Source organism: Falco rusticolus, chromosome 5 (assembly GCF_015220075.1).
Source record: "Falco rusticolus isolate bFalRus1 chromosome 5, bFalRus1.pri, whole genome shotgun sequence".
Taxonomy (NCBI): domain Eukaryota; kingdom Metazoa; phylum Chordata; class Aves; order Falconiformes; family Falconidae; genus Falco; species Falco rusticolus.
The window spans coordinates 15420934-15446395 of record NC_051191.1 but is presented as its reverse complement, the minus strand read 5'-3'; the positions used below and the strand labels follow the sequence as shown (position 1 = coordinate 15446395).

Sequence of the window (25462 nt, the reverse complement as noted above, 5' to 3'; positions counted from 1 at the left end):
CCTCATCACAAGGGACCATGATGAACAGAATGCAACCAGAGAGCGAGAAGCATGAGAAACTGAGGCGTGGTGCTGGTAGCCTGGCAAAGGGGAGGCCCGAGGCTGGCTAGGGTTAAGATACAACACAGAGGGGCTTAAAAGCAAAGACAAATCGTGCATGTAGAAGTTAATGAAAAGACGCTCCTTGCACCACCGCTTAGAAATACAACAGGGGGTAGAAGACAAAGTTCTGACAACGTCAGAAAAGACTAGCAATGCAGATCCAGCCTGGTTTGCGCTAGTTTTAAAGTTCTGCCTGCCGCTCCTAGATGCTTTAAGCTGTTTGCTGTCAAAGGAAACTCCGGCAGGCCTGAGGCACCGGATACCGTGCGGGACCCCTGGCGGGCACCGCCACCGCCCCCTCCCCCTCTGCGAGCCGTCACGCCCGCCGGGCGCCCCGGGGAACGCTGTAATTAACCACGACAGCTCCGTGGCCGGGCGCCCCGCTGGCCCCGGGGCAGCGCCGGGCGTTATTCACCGCCTTTCCCTCCGGGCGGCGCGGCCGAGCCCCGTCCCGCGGAGCGGCGGCGCTGCCGCCGGCAAATGGCTGCGGCGGCGGGCGGGCGCGCTGGCCGCCGCTGGGCCGGGCCGCTGCTGCGACGGGGCCGGCCGGGGGCGGGCGCAGGCAGGAGGCCGCCTCCGCACACGCGGAGCTGGGGCGGGCCCGCGCCGCTCCCTCCGGCCGCCTCCTCGTTCCCCGCGGCGCTGGCGCCCGGCCCGTCCTCCCGTGCCGGCGTGCGGGTAAGTGGCACCCCGTCCTCTGCTCCCGCCCGGCGGCGCGCCCTCCCCCGGCACCGCGGCCGCCAGGGCTCCTCAGCGGCCGGGCGGGAGCCGCGGCCTCCGCGGCGGGGCTGACTCCCGCCCCCAGGCTGGGGCGCGGGGCCGGGGCGGCGGGGGCCGGGGCTGAGCCGCGGCGCAGCTGCCCCCTCCCCGCGCCTGCGCCGGGCTCTCCCCGGCCCGCTCGGGGCTCCCGCGGCGGGCGGCCGCGTGGTGCCGGAGCCCCCCGGCAGCCCTGTTCTCCTGCTTCCCCCGCTCCTCCCGCCCGCCCCGGCCCCTTCGCTGGCCCCGGCCGCCCCGGGGCTGGCGGCGGCGGAGCCGGCCCGCGGGACCTACCGCCGCTCCCCGGCCCGGCCGAGCGCTGCCTGCCGCGGCCGCTTGGCCCGCTCCCCCGCGCCGCGCCGTGCCGCCCCGGCCCGCCCCCAGGCGGGTCCGCCGCCGCCTGCTGCGCCCGCCTGAAGCGGCTGCTGCCTCACCGCGCCCGCCCGGCGGCGCCGCTGGGTCCCGGCTGCCCGGTGCCGTGGAAGCCGGCTCGGCGGCCGCGCTCCCTCCCGCCCGGCCCTGCACCCGCCGGAGCGGGACGCGCCCCGTGCCCCCAGCCCGGGCCCTGCCGGGCGCCCCCACCATCGCGCAGCGTTACGTGCTGGGGGGAATCCAGCCCTGCATTGGCAACGGCAAATTCAGCTTCTGCTGAGACATGGTCTCTGTTGAAACTGCTGCGGAGTTGCCGTTGGTGCAGATTCTGGCTGTTACGGAAGCACCTGTTTGCTGGGAAAGGGACCGAGATGGTTGAGCAGCCGTCAAAAAATTGCAGGCGCCTCGGCAGTGGCCTGCGCAGGTGTGATGCAGCGTGCCACAGCCGCTCCACGGGGGCATGCGCTGCCGGGCACGCTTTGGCTTGCTTCTTCGAGTAACTGTCCTGCAGAAACTTTCCCGGTGACAGCCACTGTTTGGCACAGGACGGGACTTTGTGCATGCGAGGCATTCCTCTGCTGTGGGAACGGGCCTGATCTAACAGCTTCAGAGTATTTGTGGCCAGCGTTGAATTCTTCTAACGGCTTGTGTCATTCAGTAACTAGGTATTGCAATTTTATTTTAGAAACATGGGATTTGTCTCATTACCTCCTTCGACAGGTGTCTCGGAGGATTTTCCTGTGCCAAGCGGTGTTTGGTCGCCAGACGAAGACATTCATAAGCCATCTAGAAGCCTTTTCCATACCAGTGCTTTATAACCTGGGCTCTTTAAATTTGGCTACATAGGAGAAGAATCTGGAAATGATGGTGAATTGCTTCTGTTGGCTGTGATTTATTTTATTTTTTCTTTTTAAAGAAGGATCTTTATTTGAGCACAAACAAGTTGGTGCTGTCTGCTTGAAGGTATATTGGTTTGGTAATCGTTCTGCTCTCTTCTGCATGTGTTTTGTCTTCCGGCAATACATATGCTTTTCTATAAGTCTGTTCTCATTTCCCTTTTGCCTGGTCTTTTTTCTAGTGCTGTTTTCAGTTCTTCATTTGAGCAAAGCATTTGAGGTGTTTCTAAAACAGTTGTTTCTGCCTCTTTACCTAAATTTGTGACCTCTACAAGGGAAAGTCCAGGCAGTAAAACAGCAGTGGCTAACAGCTAACTGGTAACAGATAGTTAATAGCTCAGCACATGGTGATTATCAAGTTAATAATGAGTCTTCCTTTAAAAACATACCCTTTAAAATGAAATAGAATATGCAACGCAGTGGCTGTAGAAACAGTACAGGATGATGTGTGTGGCTCTAAAATACTGCTTTGTACCTAGATTAATTTCCTAGTATCAGTTGAATCCTATTAACTTACAAACTTGCCTGTTGTTGCAGGCAAACTTGTCTTGACTTGGGGAAATGAATTTATTGCCAGTTATCGCGAACTCTTAATTACTGATTTGGCTAGTGAAATACAAAGAACGCCACCAGTTAAACACTTGGGGAAAACTCCTTTCCTCCCGCTTCCCCAGGCTCAGCTTCACTCCAGACACCTCCCCTTCCCTGGCTGTCCCCACAGGTTACACTCCCTCCCTTGGGTGAGGCAGTAGTAGTGTGGGAGGGCAGGGCTGATGCAGGGAGGTTTCTTTCTGCTGCTGCTTCTTTCTCATTTCTGCTGCTCCCAGGTAGGCCCCTCCATGGGCCACAGTGCCCTCAAGGGCATCCCTGCCCCAACATGGGCACCTCCAAGGCCGCAGTACCTTCAGAGGTGTTCATGCTCTGGTGTGGAGAGCATCCTTCTAAGAGTGCATCTCCAGCTGTGTCCCTAACAATTGTCCCCTTCCCTGTGCTTCCCCCCATGTCTTTTTTTAGCACGCTGGCACACACCTCCCTCATGCTTCCCGTTGCACTTTATGCCCCTGGCGGCTCCTCCCTTTCTTAAATAAGCTGGAGCAGAGGTACCGTGTGCTCATCTGACGAGCTAGAGTTTTGGCAGGTGGTGGGTTTGGTCTATTATGGAGCCAGCTGGAACTGGCCATGACCAGCACAGGACAGTTGATGGCCTCTTCCCGTGCAACCCACTGTTACCAGAACCTGTGGTTTATTCCCAGTACGCTGGTGTGCTGGCTGGGTGATGCTGGGAGAGAGGTCCTGTCAATGCCTTAATTACAGGAACTCCAGTCTACTTTCATAAACATAGAAATAAAACCAAACTTCTGTGCTGTGGCTTGCTAAATAGCAATATTGTGTCATGTCCATAGGTTGGTAGCACTTTTACAATTGCATTTGTTACTAACTTGTCCATCTGAGTAGTTGTGTCTCCTCCTATACAACTGCTGATACCTGGGTTTGGCCAGCTGGTTTCTGTAACGATCATGTTCGTACACGTTTTCAGTTGGGATTTTTTGTCTCAAACTTTCTCAAAGAGTTAGTTTTCCTCTTTTTCAGATCTGAAGGTACAGCTCTGCTAATGCAAAGGTGGCAGCTCAGGTTGCCAGGGAAGAGTCAGAGCTCTGCTCCACCAGCGTGAGTAGTCCTGTTCTTCTCAGAGATCATTTCACTTCCTTGGTTTTTTTTTTGTCCCACTCATTTGTAGCCCAGTTTTGCTCTCTCACGCCTTTTATCTTTTGGTCTGAATTGCTGCCACCTTATGTTCTGGGACTGTGTGTGTTAGAAGAGATGAACTTAGAAAAGGAAGAGATGAGATTGCAAGCTTGGGAGAATCTAGCCATCCTCTCTCAGCCCTTGTAAGAAGGAATCTTGATAGAAAAAAGGAATAATTGAGAGTAGTCATGTTTAACAGAAGGCTTGGGAACAAAAAGTTTCTGAGGCACTAAATTGCTATTGACAGCAGAGGCTGTCAGCTGTGCCAGGAGTTGGCAAGAATGATGATGGTGGTAAATGGTCGGCGTAGTGTTGAATCCTGCTGTTCTGTAGCCTAGTGTGCATGCTGCCTTGTGTGTGTATCAAGCCCTCTTAACATCTCCCTTCTCTCTTCCCAAGTACATACTGTTTCTAGCTGTGCAAAATCTTTACTTGATGTTTAACTGAAAAATGCAGAAAGTTATGTGGTTTTCCTGAACTGTTGCAGGGGGCAGAGTCCTTGGAGTGAAGAGACTATGTGTTGATATTGCTCTTAAGCAGACAGGAAATAAGCCATTCTTCTTGCTCCTCAGGGCTTTCTGTCCCACACTGTGCCTTAAACATGGAAACTGTAGAAATGAGTAGTGTATCCTTGAAACGTCCTCGCTCTGAGGATGATGTGGCCAATGCAGACGAAATCAAAAGACAGAAGATCGTAGAGAAGTCTAAGACAGGGAACGACTCTGGGCAGAGCATTGAGACTGTAACAGAACAACCTGACAAATCTCTGCTTGAGGACACGAAAAATGAAATACCGCTCAATGAGGAAAGTGAGGAGCAGGAAGATGAGGAACTAGAGGACAGTGATGAAGATGGAGATCCAGAGAGCTTTGCAGACATGATGAAGCATGGACTGACGGAAAGTGATGTTGGCATAACTAAATTTGTTAGCTGTCATAAAGGGTTTTCTGGAATCTTAAAAGAGAGGTAACTCTTTGTCTTGTTATGTATATTAATTCCTCGTGTTAAGCAGCTGTTCTTCATTTTCCTTTTCTAACTTGCAGGATGCACTGGATTGTATGTAGCCACTTGGGAGGTTCATTACTTTCTTTTCCTAGCGCTGAGACTGGAAGAAAGGTTTCATTTGGGACTTTTCTAGATTTATTTTTTTTTTCTCCTTTTTACCCTGTCAAATAGAGCTCTAAAGAAAGAAGCTGTGTATGTCTAGAAATACATGATTACACTGACCTTTGCCATTTGTCTTGCTCTCTGGCAGCAGCACACAGCATAAAACCTTACACAGTCATCCACCTTTTGTACCACTCTTCAGTGCAGATACAAGATGCGCTGGAGAACAGTGTTGAAATCGTCCCTCTTTGGTTCTTCTTTGCTTTTCCCTGACTCTCATGCTAATGTCTTCAAACACGTATATTGTCAGCTGGTCCGTTAGGCTTTAAATTATAGTCTGATCAGTTGTAATGACACTTATAAAATTTCCTTTTATGTTTTGTAACTCGGGATGTGGAATTTTGCTTTCTATACTTAATAAGATGTTTGGATTTTAGTAGCTTTTTTTTTCTAAATGAAACTTCTGTTTTTTTTAAATTAAATAACATCTTTGGATAAAACAGAATGCAAATACAAAACACAGTCTGCGCTGAACCTCCTTGGTAGTCTGCCAGTTTTGGGCTGAGGTGGCCAAAGGTAGCTGAGTGGTAGAAGTGTTTGTTGGCTTACAGTTTTTCTTCAATCTTAGTTTATAACACCTATTGTTAATTTAGTCCTGGCATTTTTATGGTACCAGTCGCTAGCATGTCTAGACAGCTGCAGATAATGAGAGAGGACACGTAACACTCCTCAGGAAGGAATTCTACCAGTATGATATATGGCTGTGGCTGCACAGAGGTGTGGCAAATGGGATCTTGGGGGAGATAGAGTAGAAGCATTCTTATGGTGAAGTTTTACTTCTCTTTCAACATTTATGTTCTGAGGACTTTCTTCTTTTTTTTTTTTTTTCCTTTACAAGCAATTGCTACTTAAAAATCATTTAGCAATTGCAACACAGATTGACTGTGCTCCATTGTCACCGTCAAATTCTTGCCGTCATAGAGTATGCAGAGTAACTGTTTATTTGGCAGATGTTCTCTATAATTGAATATATGTAACAGAGCTGGATTTGTCCTGCTTTCCTTAGAGCAGCTAACGGGCACTTTATTCTGCATGTTATTTGAAGTGATGGAGTTAATGCATTTGTTCTCATTGTAGCAATAAAGTAGAGTCTTAATTGTCAGTAATGACTGGGATTGAGGATATGCATTACTGATCTCTGCAAGCTACTGAGAAAATGACTCGAAATAACTTCAGCAGGTGTTTGGCTATTTGCAAAGAAGTCTGCTGAGTATCTTAGATGGGCCAGAATTCCTTCTGTGTTCTTGTGCTGTCCTGAGGGGAGGGAATAGGTACAGCTTTATCATGGCTGAAGTTTCTTCCATGTGAATTGAATTATGTGAAATCAGAATTCTTGAAGTTTCTTCCATGTGAATTGAATTATGTGAAATCAGAATTCTTGAGTGAATTCTGCTAACAAAATAGCTTCTTTTGAAAGGACTTTATGTGGTATGGGATTTTTATTTCTTTAATTAAAAATATAATGCGTGTTTCTTCCTATCAGATACTCGGACTTTGTTGTCCATGAAATAGGCAAAGATGGACGTGTGAGCCATTTAGATGACTTTTCTGTTCCCGTGGATGATGAGGTAAATGTTGAGGTAAAGATTCGGTAATGGCTATGCTCCTTAAGCAAAAGCATCAAGAGGCTGGAAGTTGTTCTGTCAGGGTTACTGGATGTTTGTTTTCCTCCTTCAAATGTGTGTTAGGACCCGTCAGAAGAAACATTTACAGTTTTGTCAGACGAAGACAAGCAGCGTTTAGAGGAGCTCCAGCTTCTTAAGAATAAGGAAACTAGTGTTGCCATAGAGGTAAAATTAATAAATGATATAAAGTTGGGTGGGGGGGAAGGGGGTGAGAGAGTGAGTGCATGGAAGGTGTGCGCTTCCTAGCGCATGTAAGGTATAAGAGCAGTTTGAACATGATGCAGCAGGTGGTACAGAAATATTTTCAGTTTAGGGTTTAATTTTGTAAAGCCTTAACAGATACTCTCAAGTTTGCTCACATGAGTTGTCATTTTGATTTCAGTGGGACTGTACACGTGAACTCACGTACATGTCTTAATTTATGTGGTGTTAAAATTTTCTGGCAGTATTTTGGTTTTCTGTCTAGTAGTATTTTATAGAATAATTGTGCAAGAAGGATTAAATAAAACATCCATCCTGATGAAAGACCTATTTTCAAGGTCAGTGTTTAGTGATTTAATAGAAAAGAAAATAAATACGCTCTTCTGTAACAAGAAAAATAAGAAGGTACAAAATGGTATTAAAACTTGGTATTTTTAAACATCTAAATACTCCATATACTTGAAGAATAATTGTTGGGCTAAATTTGGGACACAGAGATGAGTAGGATTAAATCTGGTAATTTCAAATAAGCATTCACACATTAAATAATTGTACCTAGCTTTTTTTTTTTCCTTTCCTTTAATGTACATAGAATACCTTTGTTTTGCCAGAGTTGTCATTAGAAGAGGGGATTTTATTAAGCACAGAAAAGGGGAATAAATTTTGAGAATTTTATTTTGTGAATGTTGAGACTGGGATTTGTAGCAAAGTTACTTATTTTTTTCAAACTGATTTTAGTAAGTAGGCTAGGCTTTTAAAAGCATACTTATTCAGTACTTTAGTGTGATTTGGTAGGTTTTCTTTAAACATGGAAAATTCAACTCTGAGAGAATCCTTCCCCTTTTGTATTACTTTATTTGGTTTCTACATGTGTGTATATTAACACAGGTAATTGAAGACACCAAAGAAAAAAGAACAGTTATCCATCAGGCTGTAAAGTCCTTGTTTCCTGGACTGGAGACTAAAACAGAAGATCGAGATGGAAAAAAATACATTATTGCTTATCATGCTGCTGGGAAAAAAGCACTGGCAAGTGAGTTTCAGTCGCGCAGCTGTTGGGTAAAGTAAATGCTAGAATCATCTCAAAGCTAAAAATCGTTAGCAAGTACTTCAAATGGAGTGCACCTCCTAAGGCAGCCTGGTTTGCTTTTTCCTCTTTGCAACTGATGCTGTACATCTAAAATGATGAAGGACACAAGGAGTGTCTTAAATTTGAATTTCTACTTGTTTGTCTTTCGAAATCATTCCTCAAATACAATGGTGTTAAAGTGAGAGGATCTTTTGCTATTTCAGTGGAAACGGGCAAAATAGGGGCTTCATTATCAGTGTTGTTTGCACTTAGCTTTCATGAAATTACCTGGATGCATAAGTGTGCATTGTGGAAGTAAGAGATTGTAGCTGAAATGCATACATTAGACTGACAGTCAGTGTAATCCTGACTGTCTTGAAAATCATGACAAAATTCTCAGTGACTTGAGTAGAGACAAGCACCTATTTGTTTTCCCAAGGTTATAGATTTCTATAATCATAATATATTTATCGTGATCTTTAAGGCTACTTCTGCTTCCAAGACCAATTATATTTGCAGAAAAATTTTATTGTCTTTATTATGAATTATTTTTATATATAAATTATGAATTTATAATGAATGAAAAATCTTTATTCATTGTTAATCACAAAGTAATGAAGGATTTTCAAAATGAAGTGTTATCCACCTCAATCTTGCTGAATACTGATTGGGTTACTGGGGGTAAATTCAGATATTCTACATCTTTTAATGTTTTAACATTTGTTGCTACTGTAAGTTAAGAGAATTGTCTATATGCAGAATGTTGCACATTTAACAAAACTTATTAAGGTTTGATTTGGTTTAAACTGATTGTATTCCTATGTCATTTCAACCTACTACAAATGAGAGTATGTAAATCTAGCCCTTCCATTTTAAAGATGGAGATGGGATAAGGAGATAATGTAAAATTGGAAATAACACCATATCCATTTAAATTTAGTTAGTTTTTAAGGCTTGTTCTAAGTAAATATGGGAATGTTACACTGTTACTGGTACAATTATAATGTGTTTGTGTATCTTGTTTAACCATGTTTAGAAAATCTGTACATTTGCATGCTTTATGCATGGGTTATGTATACTTATCAGCACAAAATTCTCCTCAGCCAGTTTTGTTCTCTGTTGGTTTGTAATGGTTTTACCCCCACCTTTCCCTTCTGCTGCTTCTATTCTTTAACCATTGTTACACTCCAGTGGTTGTTACTAAGCTGACCAGTCTGATTTAAGAGATACCATATGAAGGAATTCAAGCATTTGAAATACACTGAAAAGAATTTAGTGATGTGTCTCTAGGAGTAAAACATTATATGAAGCACCATCTTGTGATGCAGAGAAGCATCATCTATTTAAACCTCGATTCCTAAGTTTTGGAGCTACAGACACTGGTGCACGTTGGTGAAGATGTGTGCAGTTTCAGTGACTGTGTGCGTAAATGCTTATGAATGTAGGATTTAAGAGTGCAAGTTCTTCGTGGTCAGGATTATATTTATCTTCCGTGTGTATAGCTGCTAACACGTCTTAGTCCTGAGCAGGTTTCCCAAGCAAGAAACATTTTAGAAGTGTAGAATATTCAAATATTAGCTGAGATATCTAGGTATCTGATTATTTTGTTGATAATGTAAAAGATTACCAAAAACACTTTCCTAAAATCTAAAATGAGAAGCTGCTTTGTGTCTATAGTAAGTTTACACCCAGAATACTTAAAATACTGTCTTACTAAATTGTCAGTAAACTGCTGTTTCATCATTGTCCACAAATGAAGTTTGTTGCATCTCCGACTGAAGCTTTCCATATGTTCACCGTTTGCCTCTGCACGATTCCATTGCATAACTGTCTAAATTGCTGTCATCCACCACCTAACTGTTGGATGCTCCCTAAAGCATAAACAATCCCATAACCATAAACCCGCATGTTCACCTCTAAAAACCCTTCGACAGTCTAAAAATTAAACACTACTCTTTTGTGCTCTTTATGCTATGCATTGGGACAGAGGTCAGAACTGCAACAGGTAAGAGATGTTGACATTTCATGCTAACAAAATGAAATGCCAACCATTACGACCTCCTAAATAGCAACAAGACTGGCCAAACTAGTAACAAATAATTCTTTAAAAACCCCTACACATAAGTAATGCTTAAAATTTCCCAAAACACCAAGAATTGGGCTTGTGTTTCCTTTTTTCTTCCTAGTGCAGTATAGGCAGTAGTCATTCAGTGCAGAGAAAGTTTGCCAGTAATAAGTGATGTAAATTATCAGTTTTGACAATACTGTTTGACATCTATGGTAAATTTTCCATTGATTTCATTAAGCCAAGCCTTTGCCCTTCAGCCTTGCGTTTCAGACACCACTATCTGTATTTATACAACTTTAAAAGTATATATCATACATCCCGATATTAAAAAAGAGTCCTCAAATTGCAGCAAAAGGTTGGAAAAAGGGCTTGGAAATAATTTTTTTACTGTCAAAAAAAAGGCAATGTGACTCAAACATAGCAGTAAGGACTGTAAACCATCCCTCTGGTCCACCTGCCCAGTTGAATACTTCAAAGTACTGGATGAGGAGTCGTTAAATACTGGGACTGTAGCTGCAGCCTCCCAGTACTCAGCATGGCTGGCAGTGAGGTGGATAGGCACATGGCTGTGATGCCCAAAGCATGAGGAGCCCATTAGTATATATAGCATCTATAGCAGATGTCCTCAAACTACGGCCCGCGGGCCGGATACAGCCCCCCAGGGTCCTCAATCCGGCCCCCGGTATTTACAGACCCCCCTGCCCCGCCCCTGCCAGGGGCTGGGGGGGGAAACCAAGCAGCCGCAGATGACTGCCTGCCACTGCATCCGCGTGCCGGCCCCCCGGTTAAAAAGTTTGAGGACCCCTGGTCTATAGCATCCTTTTAGCCTAACCCAGATAGGGCTCACTTATTGAAGGGTGTTGAAATGACCATGTGCAAGATGGATTAGTTTAAATTTAAAGAGCGATTCCAGCTGGAGAAGACTTCCCTTGTGAATCACGCTCTGTGTTCCTCTCTTCCCTTTAAATCACGGAGTTCTTCAGGGAGGACCTTGCTTTTTCAAGCGGAATGCGGTGTTTCACTGACTGTGTGAGAGCAGTCGTGGCTCAGAAGGGAGACCAGCAGGAGCACGAGTTCTCTTAACAGGCTTTGGACCGTACTGCTCAGTTTAGGTCCTAGGAAACTCCATAAGGGGGGCTTTCCTTAGAAACTGATGGTACAAGACAAGCGTTGCAATAATTTGTAAGTGATTAAAACCTACATGTATAGTATTTTATACTGTAACATCCAAAATCAGTTTTGCAGAAGTGCTTGTGCGGATGGCAGTGTCTCAAAAAAAGCAGGAAGAATTATCTTTTACCAAAAAGTTCCCTGAAAATTAAAGATGCTCACTGTCTGTGTGGGATATCTGGGCTTTTTTAAACTTACTTGAACAAAAAGAGCAAAATTTCCCAGGAAGTTTCTTCCTGCATTGGTGTTTATATACTGGAATAGGACTGGCTTTTTCAGTTAGCTTTTGCTGTTATGAAAGATGCTTAAGCCCTTTTTGTACAAAAACAGGAACGTCTGCTTGGTGGCCACCAAGAGATAAGGGACTTCTTATTTAAAACAAAATAAATCCTTAGTTTTGTTATAAAGACAAAGAATTTATAAACAAAGCACCTCAAAATTGGTTGCTAAGCCTGTGTAGAATCAGCCCGCCTTCTCAATAGTGCCATCAACAGCGGATGATTGTAAAAGGGAAGTTTTATCTCTGGAGGCTTTTATGTGCAACAAAAGCTTGACAAATACCTTGACAGTTTTCTTCCTTCTCTAGAAAATGCCAGGTCATTGTACAGAATTGTAATTCAGTTGTTAGTCTGCAGGAGCTGAAGTTACCTCACCCTCTGGCCTTCTCTGAACATGGCACAGTATCTGGCTTTAATTATTTGTTAATGTCTGTGTTGTGCCAGATTTCTCTCTCTCACAGGACTTTTAAAAACAATTCACCTTGGAGTAATCTTTTGTGCGAACACTTTTTGTAGGCTCTTATAGATGACCATGCTTCTGCATGACACACGGAAAAAAAATCCTACAGAAATAAATATGTTGGTACTATAATAATTGTAGTCTTCCAGCAAATAGGGCTCCAATGGTCCTCATCTGTTAATTACAGAAGGCAGCAGATGAATTGTAGAGTGGCTTTTATTGCTGAAAGTCAGTGTAATGATAATGTTTTTGAGAAATTTAATCAGGCAATATGGCAGTTAAATGGCTAGGGTCTATTTTTAGGTAATGTAATGACAAAGGAACTGTCACCATTTCATTGAAGATTTTCTGGGTGACAGAATTGATTAAAGAGAAGTTTCCAGCCCAGTGGAAGGGGAGAAGGTCTTTTTCAATGTGCTTTGCAGCTTTTGCTGTCAGTAACTCACTTTGTCCATTTATTTTTTTTTTTAAAACAGATGGGAATTAGCAGAAATTTACTCTTACATATTTGTTTTAAGTGTAGCTGCAATGGCAAAGATATTAATTACATTTTTTAAAAATGACACTTTACAAATTTTAACCTTTTGTTTTTAAAGATCCAAGAAAACACTCTTGGCCAAAATCTAGGGGAAGCTACTGCCACTTTGTACTGTACAAGGAGAACAAGGATACTATGGATGCTATTAACGTCCTATCCAAATTTTTACGGTAAGGCTGGCTAGCATGCAGTCCTCCCCCTGTATATTTTGTGTTACTGTGAATGTTATGCTTCAGAATTATGTATGACCAACACAAATGATTACTATTGCCTAATTTGTAGCTAGTGTTTTAAAAAAAAGTTATTCTAGAATATCAAATTTGAAACTCGCAAGTTTTGGAAGGAGGTTAGAACGGAACAAAATGATCCCAGGAAATGTAAAAGTACTTTGCTACTTCAAAGGAAGAAGGTCCACAATTGATCTGAGAAAGGCTTGGCAGCTCCAAAGCCTCAATGTGTGTAACTTGAAGTAAAAGCCGGCTTTTTCCCAGTGTGTGAATATATGCAAGTATGTTACGAACCTGTCAGATATTGTTGCGATAATATGTTGATCAGTTCCTACGCAGTTACAGTTCACAAACTGTTGTTCCATGTATTAATTTCTCCATGGCAACACAGTCTTAGTTCCTTTCACCCCATCAAGTGCAGCAACAAAATGATTTGCCAAAGGCATGATGTTAACACACAGAATTGTAGAGGAAGGGCTATTTTAAAATTGGGTCAGATCAGTGATCTACTTGTAGGGAAACTTCCCTGCTTTTTCCCTCCTTTTTCCTTCACTCTTCCTGTCCATAAATAAATGTTTGTAATCTAGACTTTAACCAGTATACTACTAGTATTTGTATTTGAGAACAGAATGGTAGGAGCATAGTTTGGTGGAAAAACGTATGTAATGGCAATCCTGCAACCCCCTGGTGCCCATAGCTGGAATAACTGGAAATACTCCCTGTGCAACACAGGCTGCAAAGTACAGAGTGGAAAGGAAAGGTGGTTTTCCTCTCAAGGAAAGAAATGGATCAAATTTTAAATTAACGTCTCATATTCTCACATAATGTGAATGCATGGATTTCAAACAGACATGTTATTTGAAGTTTAAGGAAGAAATGGACCTGAATTTCTAGTGACATTAGTGGTGGCTGTGCATTTGTGCATTGAATGGATATACAGAAAGAAGTACTTCAGAGCTTATGTTATGAAAGCACAGTTATGGTAAAAGTGAATCTGTCTACATATAATTAAACCAGAGAAATTTCCCTGTGTTTTATGTACTTATAGTTGAGATTAGAAAATGTCAACATATGTCACATTGTAGCCTGGTTCTGGGGAATATATGCGTGTTTTCTGGGTTTAATATAGAAGATTAATAATTCTAGGTAATTATGCTGAAATTATGTTTGATCTGTGGCTATTTTAATATACGTAATATCTGTTCCTGTTGCTTTTAAGAGTGAAGCCAAACATATTTTCCTATATGGGAACTAAGGATAAAAGGGCTATAACAGTTCAAGAGATCGCTGTTCTCAGGTAAGTGAAAGTATACTGGAGTATTTGCACTTCTACCATGGTAGCTTGAATATTTCAGTAAATACCTCGAAGACTCGGTATGCATGTGACACAGATGGCTGATGAAGGTCCTGGTCTTGTAAAGCACCTGTATTAATGAAGGTGCTATAATCCTTTTTTATTCCATGGCGACTGCTAGTATTTTCAGTCAGTGGTGCTCCGAGTCACAGCCTAGATACATGTATTTGGCTGAAGCAGCGGGCCAAATTGTCTGCGTGGCTCCCGTGCAACAGCAGAAAAACAGAATGACGCGGTGAAAACTATGTCCCATTTCCTTCCTGACTTTTGTTTCCCCCTTCCTCCAGCTGGAATCCTATTTTCTTTCTCACTGAACTCTCTGAACAGCTCCAGAGAAGGATAACTGCTGCCTTTGCTTATCTGTGAGCAGCCAGAAGGGGCAAAATTAAGAGGAATTTTTCCTGCCTTAACCTACTCCCATAAGTCCCCTATTAAGAGAAAATAACATCTATTTAGTCATATTCCAAGATAATTGTATGGTTTCTGGTCACTTGAAATTAGTGTTACATCCATAAGTGAGAATGATGGATGCCTTGCAGTCATACATTGTGATTTCTGTTAGCTTGCTGGAATATTCTACCTTGACTACTATTTACAGCCCTTTTAAAACCGCATTGCTCAAGTGAGGAATTCCAAGGTTTGAGAGCCAGAAATTTGATCAAATTCTTGTTAAATGGAGGGCATTCACTAAATTGTTCTTATTTTTCCTCCCAGTCGTTTGCATGTGCATATGTTTGCACATATAAAAGGAATTAGTAATTTGTGTATTGTGAGAAGCCCCAGATTCTTGTTGCTGCAAGGCAAGTTTGCAAAGTGATGTCCGTTAGTTAAACTTGTGGTGTGGTGTAGCCATCTCAGGTGCTGTTCCGTTTACTTTTAACATGATCGCATTTCATGTTGTGTCCATGAGCTTCAGTGTATTGTAAGCATTGATTATGGGGGGCGGGGAGCATACTGATTTGTGGTGTCTGTTCTGTAGTGCCACAGTACCCAACTCTCCTGTGCAGCGTTGGAGAAGGATGGCACAGGAGAGGAGAGATCACCATTTATCAGCCCGCTCTGAGCCGAGCACGCTGCCCATGCTAGTTGATAAACTTGTCTATCCTGGTACAAGTTTTAGTGGAAGTGTCAAAGAGCAGCTTGGTGATGCAAAAAACAGAGTATGCTTCCAAAAGTACTAGCAACAAAAATGACAGATAGGATTTCCTATTCCTTCATCTGCACTAAGCTTACACAGTGGCTAATTACTTAACTCTGTGTTTCTGGCTGTGCTAACTGGCGTGTATTCATGGTGTAGTTACTCCAGTAAAGCAGAGTTCAGCTTAGGGGCTACAGTATACGTCAATATTGCAACATACTTCTTTTTGAGTGCATACTGTAACAGAGATGTGAAAAGACAGTACTAACAGTCTTTGTCATGGTATACATTTTCTCTTATATGCATAGCCATAATAGTTACCGGTTCTTTTATTTTAGATTTTTCATTAAAATACTTTGAAAAGGCAACAATAGAAAATTGGGGAAACTAGACTCACTGCTTTTTGGTTTGAAATACCAGCATTTCTATAGTTATTTAATAATCTACTTTTCTAAGCATAGGTTGGTCACTGTGGTCTGTTTCTTTTTAGAATCACTGCACAAAGACTTGCTCATTTGAATAAATGTTTGATGAACTTCAAATTAGGAAATTTCAGTTACAAGAACCATCCACTGAAATTAGGAGAACTGCAAGGGAACCATTTCACTGTTGTTCTCAGGTAATATGTTAGTATGTATTTAGACAGTTCTGTTAGAAATTTTATTTTCTTTTTCTTTTTTTTCTTTAAATGGGTAAGAGATACCAGTGCATCTTGTGTTACAAAAAAGAAGGAAAGTCCTTCAATTGGCAGGAATCTGTTGAATTTGATATGTGCTATGTAATGTTGATGTTGAGCTTTAATATTAGGGGGATCACCAAATAGTTTAAACCCTTAGTAACCTGTCTATAACTTTTTTGTTTGCTTGTTTTTTAAATGCTAGAAACATAACAGGAACTGATGACCAGATAGAGCAAGCAATGCATTCTCTCAGGGAAATTGGATTCATTAATTACTATGGAATGCAAAGATTTGGAACCACAGCTGTTCCCACATATCAAATTGGCAAGTATGTGTTGTCTTCATCCCTTTTTTTTTTAATTTTATTTTTATCCCTGTATACTTCTAATGTATTTTTGGGAACTTTTTCTAGCATATTGCATGTGCCAGTTTTAATTTTAGATTCAAGAAGTAACTTGTTTCTGAACTTGCTTCAGCCGATATCTTGCATAATACCACTACTTTTAATCTTGCATAAATCAAAACACTAATTTTTTTTAATAAGTTGGCTAAATCTCCTTAAAATATATTTAGTCTGTTATTAATACACTTTCCTGTTTGAATCTTAGAGCTATTCTACAGAACAATTGGAACGAAGTAATGGATTTGATATTAAAACCACGACCAGGAGGTAAGGACTGAAAAATGATATGCAAAGTGTTTCTGCTTGTCCTCCTCCAAGAATTGTCTGTTCAGGAACAACACTTTCAGATTTTGATTCTTTTAATTTGAAAGTATGTTTGTGAGAACAGCTTTGTACACGTGTTGTGGTTTAACCCCAGCCAGCAGCTAAGTCCCACACAGCCGCTCACTCACTCCCCTCCTGGTGTAATGGGGGAGAGAATCGGAAGAGCTGAAGTGAGAAAACTCGTGGGCTGAGATAAAGACAGTTTAATAGGTAAAGCAAAAGCCACACAGGCAAGCAGAGCAAAATAAGGAATTTGTTCACCTCTTCCCATGGGCAGGCAGGTGTTCAGCCACCTCCAGGCACGCAGGGCTCCGTCACACCTAACAGTTCCTTGGGAAGACAAACACCATCACTCCAAACAGCTCCCCCTTCCTCCTTCTTCCCCCAGCTTTATGTACTCAGCATGGCATTCTATGGTATGGAATATCCCTTTGGCTAGTTTGGGTCACCTGTCCTGGCTGTGTCCCCTCCCAGTTTCTTGTGCTCCCCCAGCCTTCTTTCTGGAACACCTTGCCTTAAAAATGTCCTCGACTTAATATAAACATTACTTACCAACAACTAAAAACGTCAGAATCTTACCAACGCTATGCTCACACCAAACCCAAAACAGCACTGCACCAGCTACTAGGAAAAGAATTGACTCTATTGCAGCTGAAAGCAGGACAACACGCTAGAGCCAGTTAAGCAATGGAGAGCTGTCTTCAGACTGTCTGCCTTTCTGCTTCTCTTTCCTTGCTGTGCGGTTTCTTGCAGTGGGGGTGAAAAGGAACCTGAATACTTACCGTCTGCTCAGTCTCCGCGTCAGGCCTTCCAGCCCCAACTACTCTGTGATCATGTTTATCGGTATAATTACCATGACTGAAGCTTTTACATTTTTCAGCTGCTTTAACAGAAGGTGAGATGGATGCTTTTTTGGTGCGTAGTTAAAATATTTCTGTTTTACATCCTCATTCTAGCTGAAAAGGGATACTTAGTAAAATGCAGAGAGGAATGGGCAAAGACTAAAGATCCAGCAGCAGCCCTCAAGAAACTACCCGTAAAAAGGTGCGTGGAAGGACAGCTTCTGCGTGGACTCTTAAAGTATGGAATGAAGAACATAATCTCTGCATTTGGCATAGTGAGTGTAAAAGTGCTGTGGGGTATTTACTTAAATAAACATTCTTTTGATGATATGATGAATTTGAAAGGGACCTATAGATGCTTGGTGAGTGGAAGGTTAAATCTTTATCCTGCTTTTTTGCTTGAAGTACTGCTGCATGGTGACCGACAACATCTTTAACTAATATATGCATAATGAGCTTTGCAATTTATACAACAATCTCTCTGGTACATTGGAAGCAACACAGTTATACTTAGTAATCATGTATAATACAGAGCTGCGAATTGTGCAGAAGCTCAGTTTCAGGATTTTTCTGTTGCTTTAGAAATATAAATCAAACTGATAGTGCACTAATTAATCAGCTTGGCATAGAGGTGGTGGATTCACTGTCATTTTCAAATACTGTAATCAAGATCAAGTCTTTGGAGAAAATACCTCATCACCAGCAAACTACTGGGCCCATTGTAGGAGCCAAGGAATAATGTCTTGTTTACAAAGAAGATAATTAGAATAACACTGTGCTTTCACATCTGCAAAGTTTGCCTAAGATTTCAGGAGGTTTAGTATGAATTCAGTGTTTGATCGTAGCCCCAAGTGTTTGATGAGCTGTTGCATAAAATAAATGAAAGCTTTTTTTTTTTTTTTTTTTTTTTTTTTTTTCAGATTTAAGCCCAGGGGGTTTTTTGTGTGGATTTCAAAAGTGTAAAAGAATTACTTCTTCACTTACCCTTTTGCCAAATAATGAATAAAAATTAAATCTGTGTACCAAGAAATTGTATTAGTCTTGTTGCTGAAGAAGTAATGTTTCAAATATATGCCTTTTGTTATGATGGATTAAAAAAAAAAACACCTAAAAATACATCTTTCTAATGTTTCTTTTTTTTTTTCTCTTTTCCTGTAGATACCAAGAAATAATCGTTTAATGTATATTCATAGCTACCAGAGTTATGTGTGGAATAATATGGTGAGCAAGAGAATAGAGGAGTATGGGCTTAGAGCTGTACCAGGAGATCTCACACTTAAAGGAGGTAAAATCAGCCAAGCAAAGAGCCAGTGGTGCTGTGTAGTTCAAATTGCTGGGAAAACAAGGCACATATCTGTTTATGTGATATTGCTTACATATTTTCTTCTCCTCAAGCATTTTGGTCTAGTGATTTCTGAATCCATTGGCCAGTTTTAGTCAAATTTTGCAAGGAATCTGAAGTTAGGTATTACACTTCCATGAGCTGTTGGTTTGCTTTTTTTCCAAGTAGCTGGGTAGGGAAAATAGACTACGAAGGACTAATTGTTCTCAAGGATGAACTCCAACTTAATTGAGCTATGGAGAACTGTCAAAGGATGTTATGAGTGTTTTAATCCCAGAAGTTTTTATTTGCATTAGTATCTTGTGAAGCACTGTTAAAACTGTCCTCATCTGGATTTGCTCCAGCAGTTCCCTGGGGTGAGAATATCCACAGTATTTCTCCTTCACGTACGCCTGATGCCTGGTAAGGGGACCCTTGACCTAGCAAACCTTACTTCATTCAGCTTTCAAAGTCACTGGAAATCAGGCTGTGATTATTCTGGTAACTGGCAGCCTTGAAGACTGTTACTTCTTTTCTTGGATATGTTGTCTATTAAGTGGAGATAAAACACAGTAGTTATCCCTCTCAAAGTAGGCTTGCTTCAATCAAATGATTCATTTTAAATTTAGCTAACGTTAACTGTCACAGGCATCCGTACTGGTAACTGTTCATTTTTCTGTCCTGATTGTAGCCACAGCTGTTCATATTGAAGAAGGAGATGTTGAAAACTACACTATCCATGATGTAGTGATGCCATTGCCTGGATTTGATGTTATTTATCCAAAGCATAAAAGTAAGTCTTACTGTTCACTTACATACTTCCTCTGCAAATGTAAGTCTGCTTGAAGATGATTCTTAAAAGGAAGATTAGATCTATGCAACCTTGGCGACCATGAAAACAATACACTATTTTAAATCTCTGTTACGTTACTGTCAGCCTCTCCCATTGTGATGGTAATAGTCTGCATTGTAATTTGTTTCAGTGAACATAAATCTATTCCGTATTTCATTTTAGCTAGTAGCTTTTCTAAAGAAACGAATTTTTTACTGAGGCAAAATTATTTATCTCAGCACAAGGGGAAGAAAATGGTGACGTGTTAATTGAAAAGTGTATGCATTTGATTTTTAAATTGGAAAACAAACCAAACTTCTAGAATTTGTAACCCAAGCAAATGCTTGAAGTTAGGAAACTAAGAACCAGATCTGTTTAATTTAATATTAACCAATATGAATGTTTTAAAAATTAAAAATAAAGCATATCTTTCATTTCCTGTATATACAGTATTGGATGTAAATGGTTTTTAACGGAATAGGTCGAGTGATCTATAATTATTGCATAGAACATGATGTTGTTGTTAAGGCATAGAGTTGTAGAATCATTTCTGTTGGAAAGGACCTCAGGAGGCCATCTGGTCCAGCCTTCTGGTCAAAGCAAGGTCAGTGCTATGTTCAGGCCAGATTGCTCAGGGCATTATCTGAAACTTTCAAGAACAAAAAGTCTCTTAAGTTCTCTTCTAAGTTTTCTCTTCTCAAAGTTAAAGAAGCTTCTCTCAGACTGTCCTCCCAGGGTATGGGCTACAACCCCTGGCCATTGGGGTGGTCCTCCGTTGGACTCATTCGAGTTTATCAGCATCTCCTTTGTGCTGAACACACTATTCTTAGCGCAGTCTCATGAGTGCCAGTAAGGGGCAGTAAGGTTTTTCTTGGTGTAGCTACTGCCTAAGCTGTTGCTATTAGCTTTTGTCGCTGCCAGGGTGCTCTGTTAAGTCTCCTTCCCACCGGGAGTGCTAGGTGACCGTCAGCGGAGTTGCCCCCTAGCCTGTACTATTGCAAGGAGTTAATCATTCACAGGTACAATACTTGGTCCTTGTTGAATTTCATGAGGTTCCTCTTGGCCCATTCCTTTAGCCTAGGTCCCTCTGAGTTGCAGTCCTGCCTTTGAGTGTATCGACTGCCACTCTGGCTTGATTTTGTCCGTCAACTTGTTGGGGTGAATTCCAGCTCCTCCTCCACATATGCTAATAAAGGTGTTTAACAGGGGACATCGCAGTTCTTGAAGAATTCTGCTTGTAACGAGCTCAAACCAGTAGTGACTTCCCTTTGAGATGATGAGCCAGACAGTTCTTGACTCATCTAGTACTCCACCCACTGTAACGTTCTAACCTTGGATACAAGGATGCTGTGGGAACATGTCAACAGACTTGCTAAAGGCAAGATGGGCAACAGTTACTGCTCTCCCCTCATCTACAGGTGTAATAATTATTTAATCACAGAAGAAAGTAAGGTTGGTGGGTTTTTTTGAATTTTTCTTTTTTTTTTTTTTTTCCCCTTTGGTAAAACCATGCTCATTATTATTCTCATTGTGTGCCCAGAAACATGTTCCAAGAGGATTAGCTCTGTTATTTTTCCTGGGGACCAAAGTGAATCTGACTGGTCTGTAATTCCCTAGATGATCTTTCTTGCCTGTTTTGAAGATGATTGCAGTCACCTGGGTCCTCCCCAGAGCTCCACAATCTTTCAGAGATGGTAGAGAAAAGCTTTACCATGATGTGAGCCAGCTTTCTCAGCCTGTATCTTCTTCCACTACTGGTAGTCCCTCTCTTCCCTGAACCTTGTCTCTAAGATCAGAGGCCCGGGAGACCTTTCTGGTCAAGACTGAGGCAAAGGAGGCACTGAGACCTTCAGCCTTATGTCTATCACTAGACCAGCTGCCCTGCTTAGCAGAAGACCAACATTCTCCTTGTTGTTGTCTTTCATTACTGATGTCGCAGTTTAACTCTCGTTGCTCTTGATGTCTGCTGCTGATTTCAACTCTAGTTGAGCTTTGGCTTTCCTAGCGCCGTCCCAATGTGCCTGGACAATGTTTGTGTGTTCCTTCTCTGTAGTTGGCCCTTGCTTTCACCTACTGTATGTGACCTTGTGTATGAGCCGAGTCATGAGTTCCCTACTTAGCCAAACCAGTCTCCTAATACATATACTTGTTTTCCTCACTTTGGGGTTGAACTGCTCCTGTACTTGTTTGTCCTTAAAAGAGTCAAGTCTCTTGAGACTCTGCCTGTCGGAGCTAAGTCCTAGAACTAGGATCCCATTTATCCCCCATCTCTGAAACACTGAAAGGTAAAGATCTGTTCGTTGATGAGGTGTGACTCTGAACCACACTGAGTTAAAAGAAAGTGGAAAGAAAAGGTGCAATTTTTTACATTGAATGTATTTATACTGGGATTTGCCCACAGTAAGCCTAAATTATTCCTGTTTAAAATTCCCAACCGCATGAAGTAATGCTGGCAATTGCACTGCAAATCAAAAGCACCAGACAGCATTTTAGCTGCAGTATATTCCTGTATTTCCGTTGCCTTCCCTAAGTGTGCATGCTCACTTCAGGATACAAGACTGTAATATAATTACTTCTTCTGTTGGCAGTGTACTTAAAGGTCCCTGCCAGCTATTTCTTCAGAGGGCTCTCAAGTCATTTCACTCTGCTGCTTTTTCAAAGATAGAGCAATAGGTAGTCTGGCCTCCCCCCCCTCCCCCCAATACCTGAGATGATCTTAAGAAGTTTAGATAACTGAACACATGTATGAGATGTCAATAAAATAATTTTGTAAATGTTGGGTTTTGATGAAATTTGGATTTACTAAGATTCTTCCTTGGTTACTGCCTGTACTAATCAGGTTGTAGAAGCAAATATTGTAGGTAATAATATTTGCAGTAATTTATTTTACACTTCTGTGTGACATCCCATATGTGCTGGAAGCTACTAAATATAAAGGAAGGAACTATCCATGAAAACAGGCTGTTTCAATCAGTTGCACTACGCTCTCCGCTTTTAAATATTTTCCTCTCTTGCAGTTGGTGAGGCCTATAAGGAAATGCTACTAGCTGACAATCTTGATATCAACAACATGAGGCATAAGATCAGAGATTATTCACTTTCTGGAGCATACAGGAAGATTATCATTCGACCTCAGAATGTCAATTGGTAAGGAAGGAGGATAAAGGAAATTACACTTGAATTGACAACACAGAGTATATGTGGGATGACTAAGTACAAGAACTATTAGATGGACCCACAGGACATACATATGGACTGGAGCATAAGTAGGGAGGAATCTCTGTGCATCTCCCTTGTGGTTTTTATGCAGCTAGCTGAAGTTGAACCTAACCTTATTTCTTCCATGGTCCTTTCTGTGAAGGCTGAGTGTTAAGACACCTATCTAGTTGTACGCTCCTTGCAAGGGCTTGCCTGAACACTTCATAGATAATTATTTCTGTTGAAACCATGATAGATAATATTCAAAACAGGGTTTTTTTGTAGTCTTGCTGTGAGAAAGTTGGTCTCAAATTACCTGTCTATCAATCAGAAAGATTTGTGTCACTTAAACCTACTAAATCACTGTTGATAGAGATAAAACCTAGTTGTCATATGACAACTGGATAAATACCTTTTAAACAGGTGACTGTACAGGTGTGCAGAAAGACTTGATCACTGATGCACAGAAGAAAAAAAAAAGGGGGGGGTAGGACTGAGACAAAAATACAAATGTTTACACTTCATTTTAATTTCATAAACTGTACATCTTGTATAGCTGGAAATCCTGACAGCCCAAGAGGGAAAACAGATGAGTTACGCAAAGAAACTTCTCATTAATTTTTTTATTTTTTAAAATAATCATGAAACAGAGGCAAGTCTTCTACATAAAGCTTTACCAGTTACTGCACCATAGACGCCACCTTACCTTATTTTGTTAGAAAGTCAATTTCATTTTGGTTGTAACTGCTGAATTGGAATAATGATAAATAATAATAAATACTACTACTAAATTAAAATATAAACTTACATAAAATAACAAAATATATAAATGTTATTGTAAATAATAAAAAATAATAATTTCAAAATCTTATGTATATTATAAAGGGACATCGTTGCATATGACGATCCCAGAATCCCGTTATTTACTACAGATTTGGATAAACTGGAAGGAAAACAATTACCAGTTCTTCCTACAGGTAAGTTTGTTTTGCTGCTGGTGTTTGCAAAAAGCTGACTGTTGCTTTGAAGAGCTACATACTGAAAGCTCTTTAAAGGAAGAGCTTAAATTTAACTAGACTTTCAAGCAATGGTATTAAAGATATCTAAAGTTAGGTGTCTAAATGAGGACCCTTATTTGTCAAGAGTGTCTGTATTGACTGTTATACTTTCTTATAGGCATCTGTAAAATTGAGCAAATGCTTAGCAGTAAATGTCTGAAATGCTTGAAGGTGCAATTAAGCCACAAATTGTCTGTATGGTTGAGCATGTGTTATCTGTGCTGAACACAAGAGACTACTCAAATACTTAACAGAATCCAATGGAATTTTTTTTATAGAACTCTGGTCACAAGGTCTTTTTGACACTGCTTTCCAGAGAAATTGAAGAGGCTAGGAATTCAGTTTTGAAAGGAAAAAAGTTTATTTTGCTTTTAAAAGAAGAAAACCTGCAAAATACTACTACCTGCTGAGAAAAAATGTTAGAAAGATGTTTCATGAGATTCCACAATGGACTGTAAATTGGAGTGTGGTGGCGGCGATTGTTTTGCTTTATGGGTTGGGGGGGGTTGGTTGTGGAAAACTTAAGTCAAGATGGCATCTGGAATAAGCAATGCTTACGGCTTTAATAACTTTTTCTTGCTTTGTGTCTTCTCTTACCCCTTGTGATAGATGGTAAATTCAGGGCACTAAAGATGGAGTTCTCCCTTCCCCCATCCACTTATGCTACCATGGCGATTCGAGAAGTTTTGAAAATGGACACAAGCATAAAAAATCAGACACAGCTGAATACCACCTGGTTACGCTGAATGAACTGCAAAAATTACTTGATTTTAACATATATAAAGTGTTTTCCTATTTCCATGTTCTGTACAAATCTTAAAAGATTGGTAGCGAGAGATTTGTATTTTTTTAAGTTTTTATCAGCGCTAGCGTTTAACTTCAGTAGTCATTTGCAAGACTGTAATATAATAGAGATCTTAGTGACTGGTGGTTTTTAATGAATGAGTAAGTTGCTTGAGCTGTAACACGGGTGCATCTTTGAGAAATAGGCGTGGAAGTTTCAGACCTGGAAGAATGTTTAGCTTTGCTTTTTTTTTTTTTTTTTTTGGGGGGGGGGGGGCGTGGAGGGCAAGCACTGAGTATTTTCTGGAGTTCAGCACACCTTTAAGTCTCTTCAAATACATTACTTTACAGCTTGGGAGAATGAGTTACGACAAAATCAAGATATCCATGAACACTTATATCACATAGCATTTGCACTGATGCGGTAGAGGGTTACGTTAGCAAGGCTTTTTATGTGCTGTAAGGATGTACAGCTGTTTTAATTAGTTGGCCTTTTCATTGAGAAAATACTTCCGCGTATTTTCCAGCTTTACTAATACCTGTACCAAAGAATGGGTACTGAAAATAAATTGACTGGAAAGTCTAAGCGTGTTACCAGGACCTGCTTCCTTTACGCATCTTGCCGGTGCATGGCCGGCAGGGGATGAGCCGGGCTTCTGGTAGGGGGGAAAAAAATATTATTATAAAGCTGTCTAAAAAGACTTTGCGTTTCCAGCCTCTTCGCAAAGCAAATACAGCGCCTACAGTGTTGCTGAAGGCCGGCGAACGGCAGAGGGCTGGCCGATGCCGCGGGCGGCGCTGCCCCTGCGCCTTCCGCACCCGCCAGGTACCTCAGGGCAGGGCGCGGTTCCCGCG

General features: G+C 41.5%; 1 protein-coding gene across 9 annotated transcripts; it reads left to right on the top strand.

Moving 5' to 3' along the window:
- Positions 1-645: 645 nt before the first annotated feature.
- Positions 646-25193, top strand: PUS7 (pseudouridine synthase 7). 9 transcript variants are annotated; one of them, XM_037387885.1, is made up of 19 exons: positions 646-780; positions 1951-2097; positions 3717-3794; positions 4445-4838; positions 6523-6619; positions 6728-6829; positions 7754-7898; positions 9922-9939; positions 12507-12618; positions 13895-13972; positions 15658-15786; positions 16049-16174; positions 16455-16516; positions 17530-17690; positions 18574-18700; positions 19428-19529; positions 22586-22715; positions 23652-23743; positions 24434-25193. In XM_037387885.1, exons 4-19 carry the CDS (start codon positions 4474-4476, stop codon positions 24568-24570), a joined length of 1983 nt encoding a protein of 660 aa, XP_037243782.1. In that variant the 5' UTR covers positions 646-780; positions 1951-2097; positions 3717-3794; positions 4445-4473; the 3' UTR covers positions 24571-25193. The 9 variants fall into 9 exon arrangements, with proteins under 9 accessions (XP_037243782.1, XP_037243778.1, XP_037243779.1 ...); XM_037387881.1 differs by having other exon boundaries at positions 4360-4838; XM_037387882.1 differs by having other exon boundaries at positions 1951-2193.
- The last annotated feature ends 269 nt before the right edge of the window (positions 25194-25462 follow it).

What these genes read in the sequence shown, in the direction of transcription:
- PUS7 (XM_037387886.1), top strand. Translation starts at nt 4,474, where the DNA reads ATGGAAACTGTAGAAATGAGTAGTGTATCCTTGAAACGTCCTCGCTCT. An exon ending in TCTGGAATCTTAAAAGAGAG is followed by an intron (nt 4,839 to 6,522) that starts GTAACTCTTTGT and finishes TCTTCCTATCAG; the next exon opens with ATACTCGGACTTTGTTGTCC. An exon ending in CATTTCACTGTTGTTCTCAG is followed by an intron (nt 15,787 to 16,048) that starts GTAATATGTTAG and finishes TTTAAATGCTAG; the next exon opens with AAACATAACAGGAACTGATG.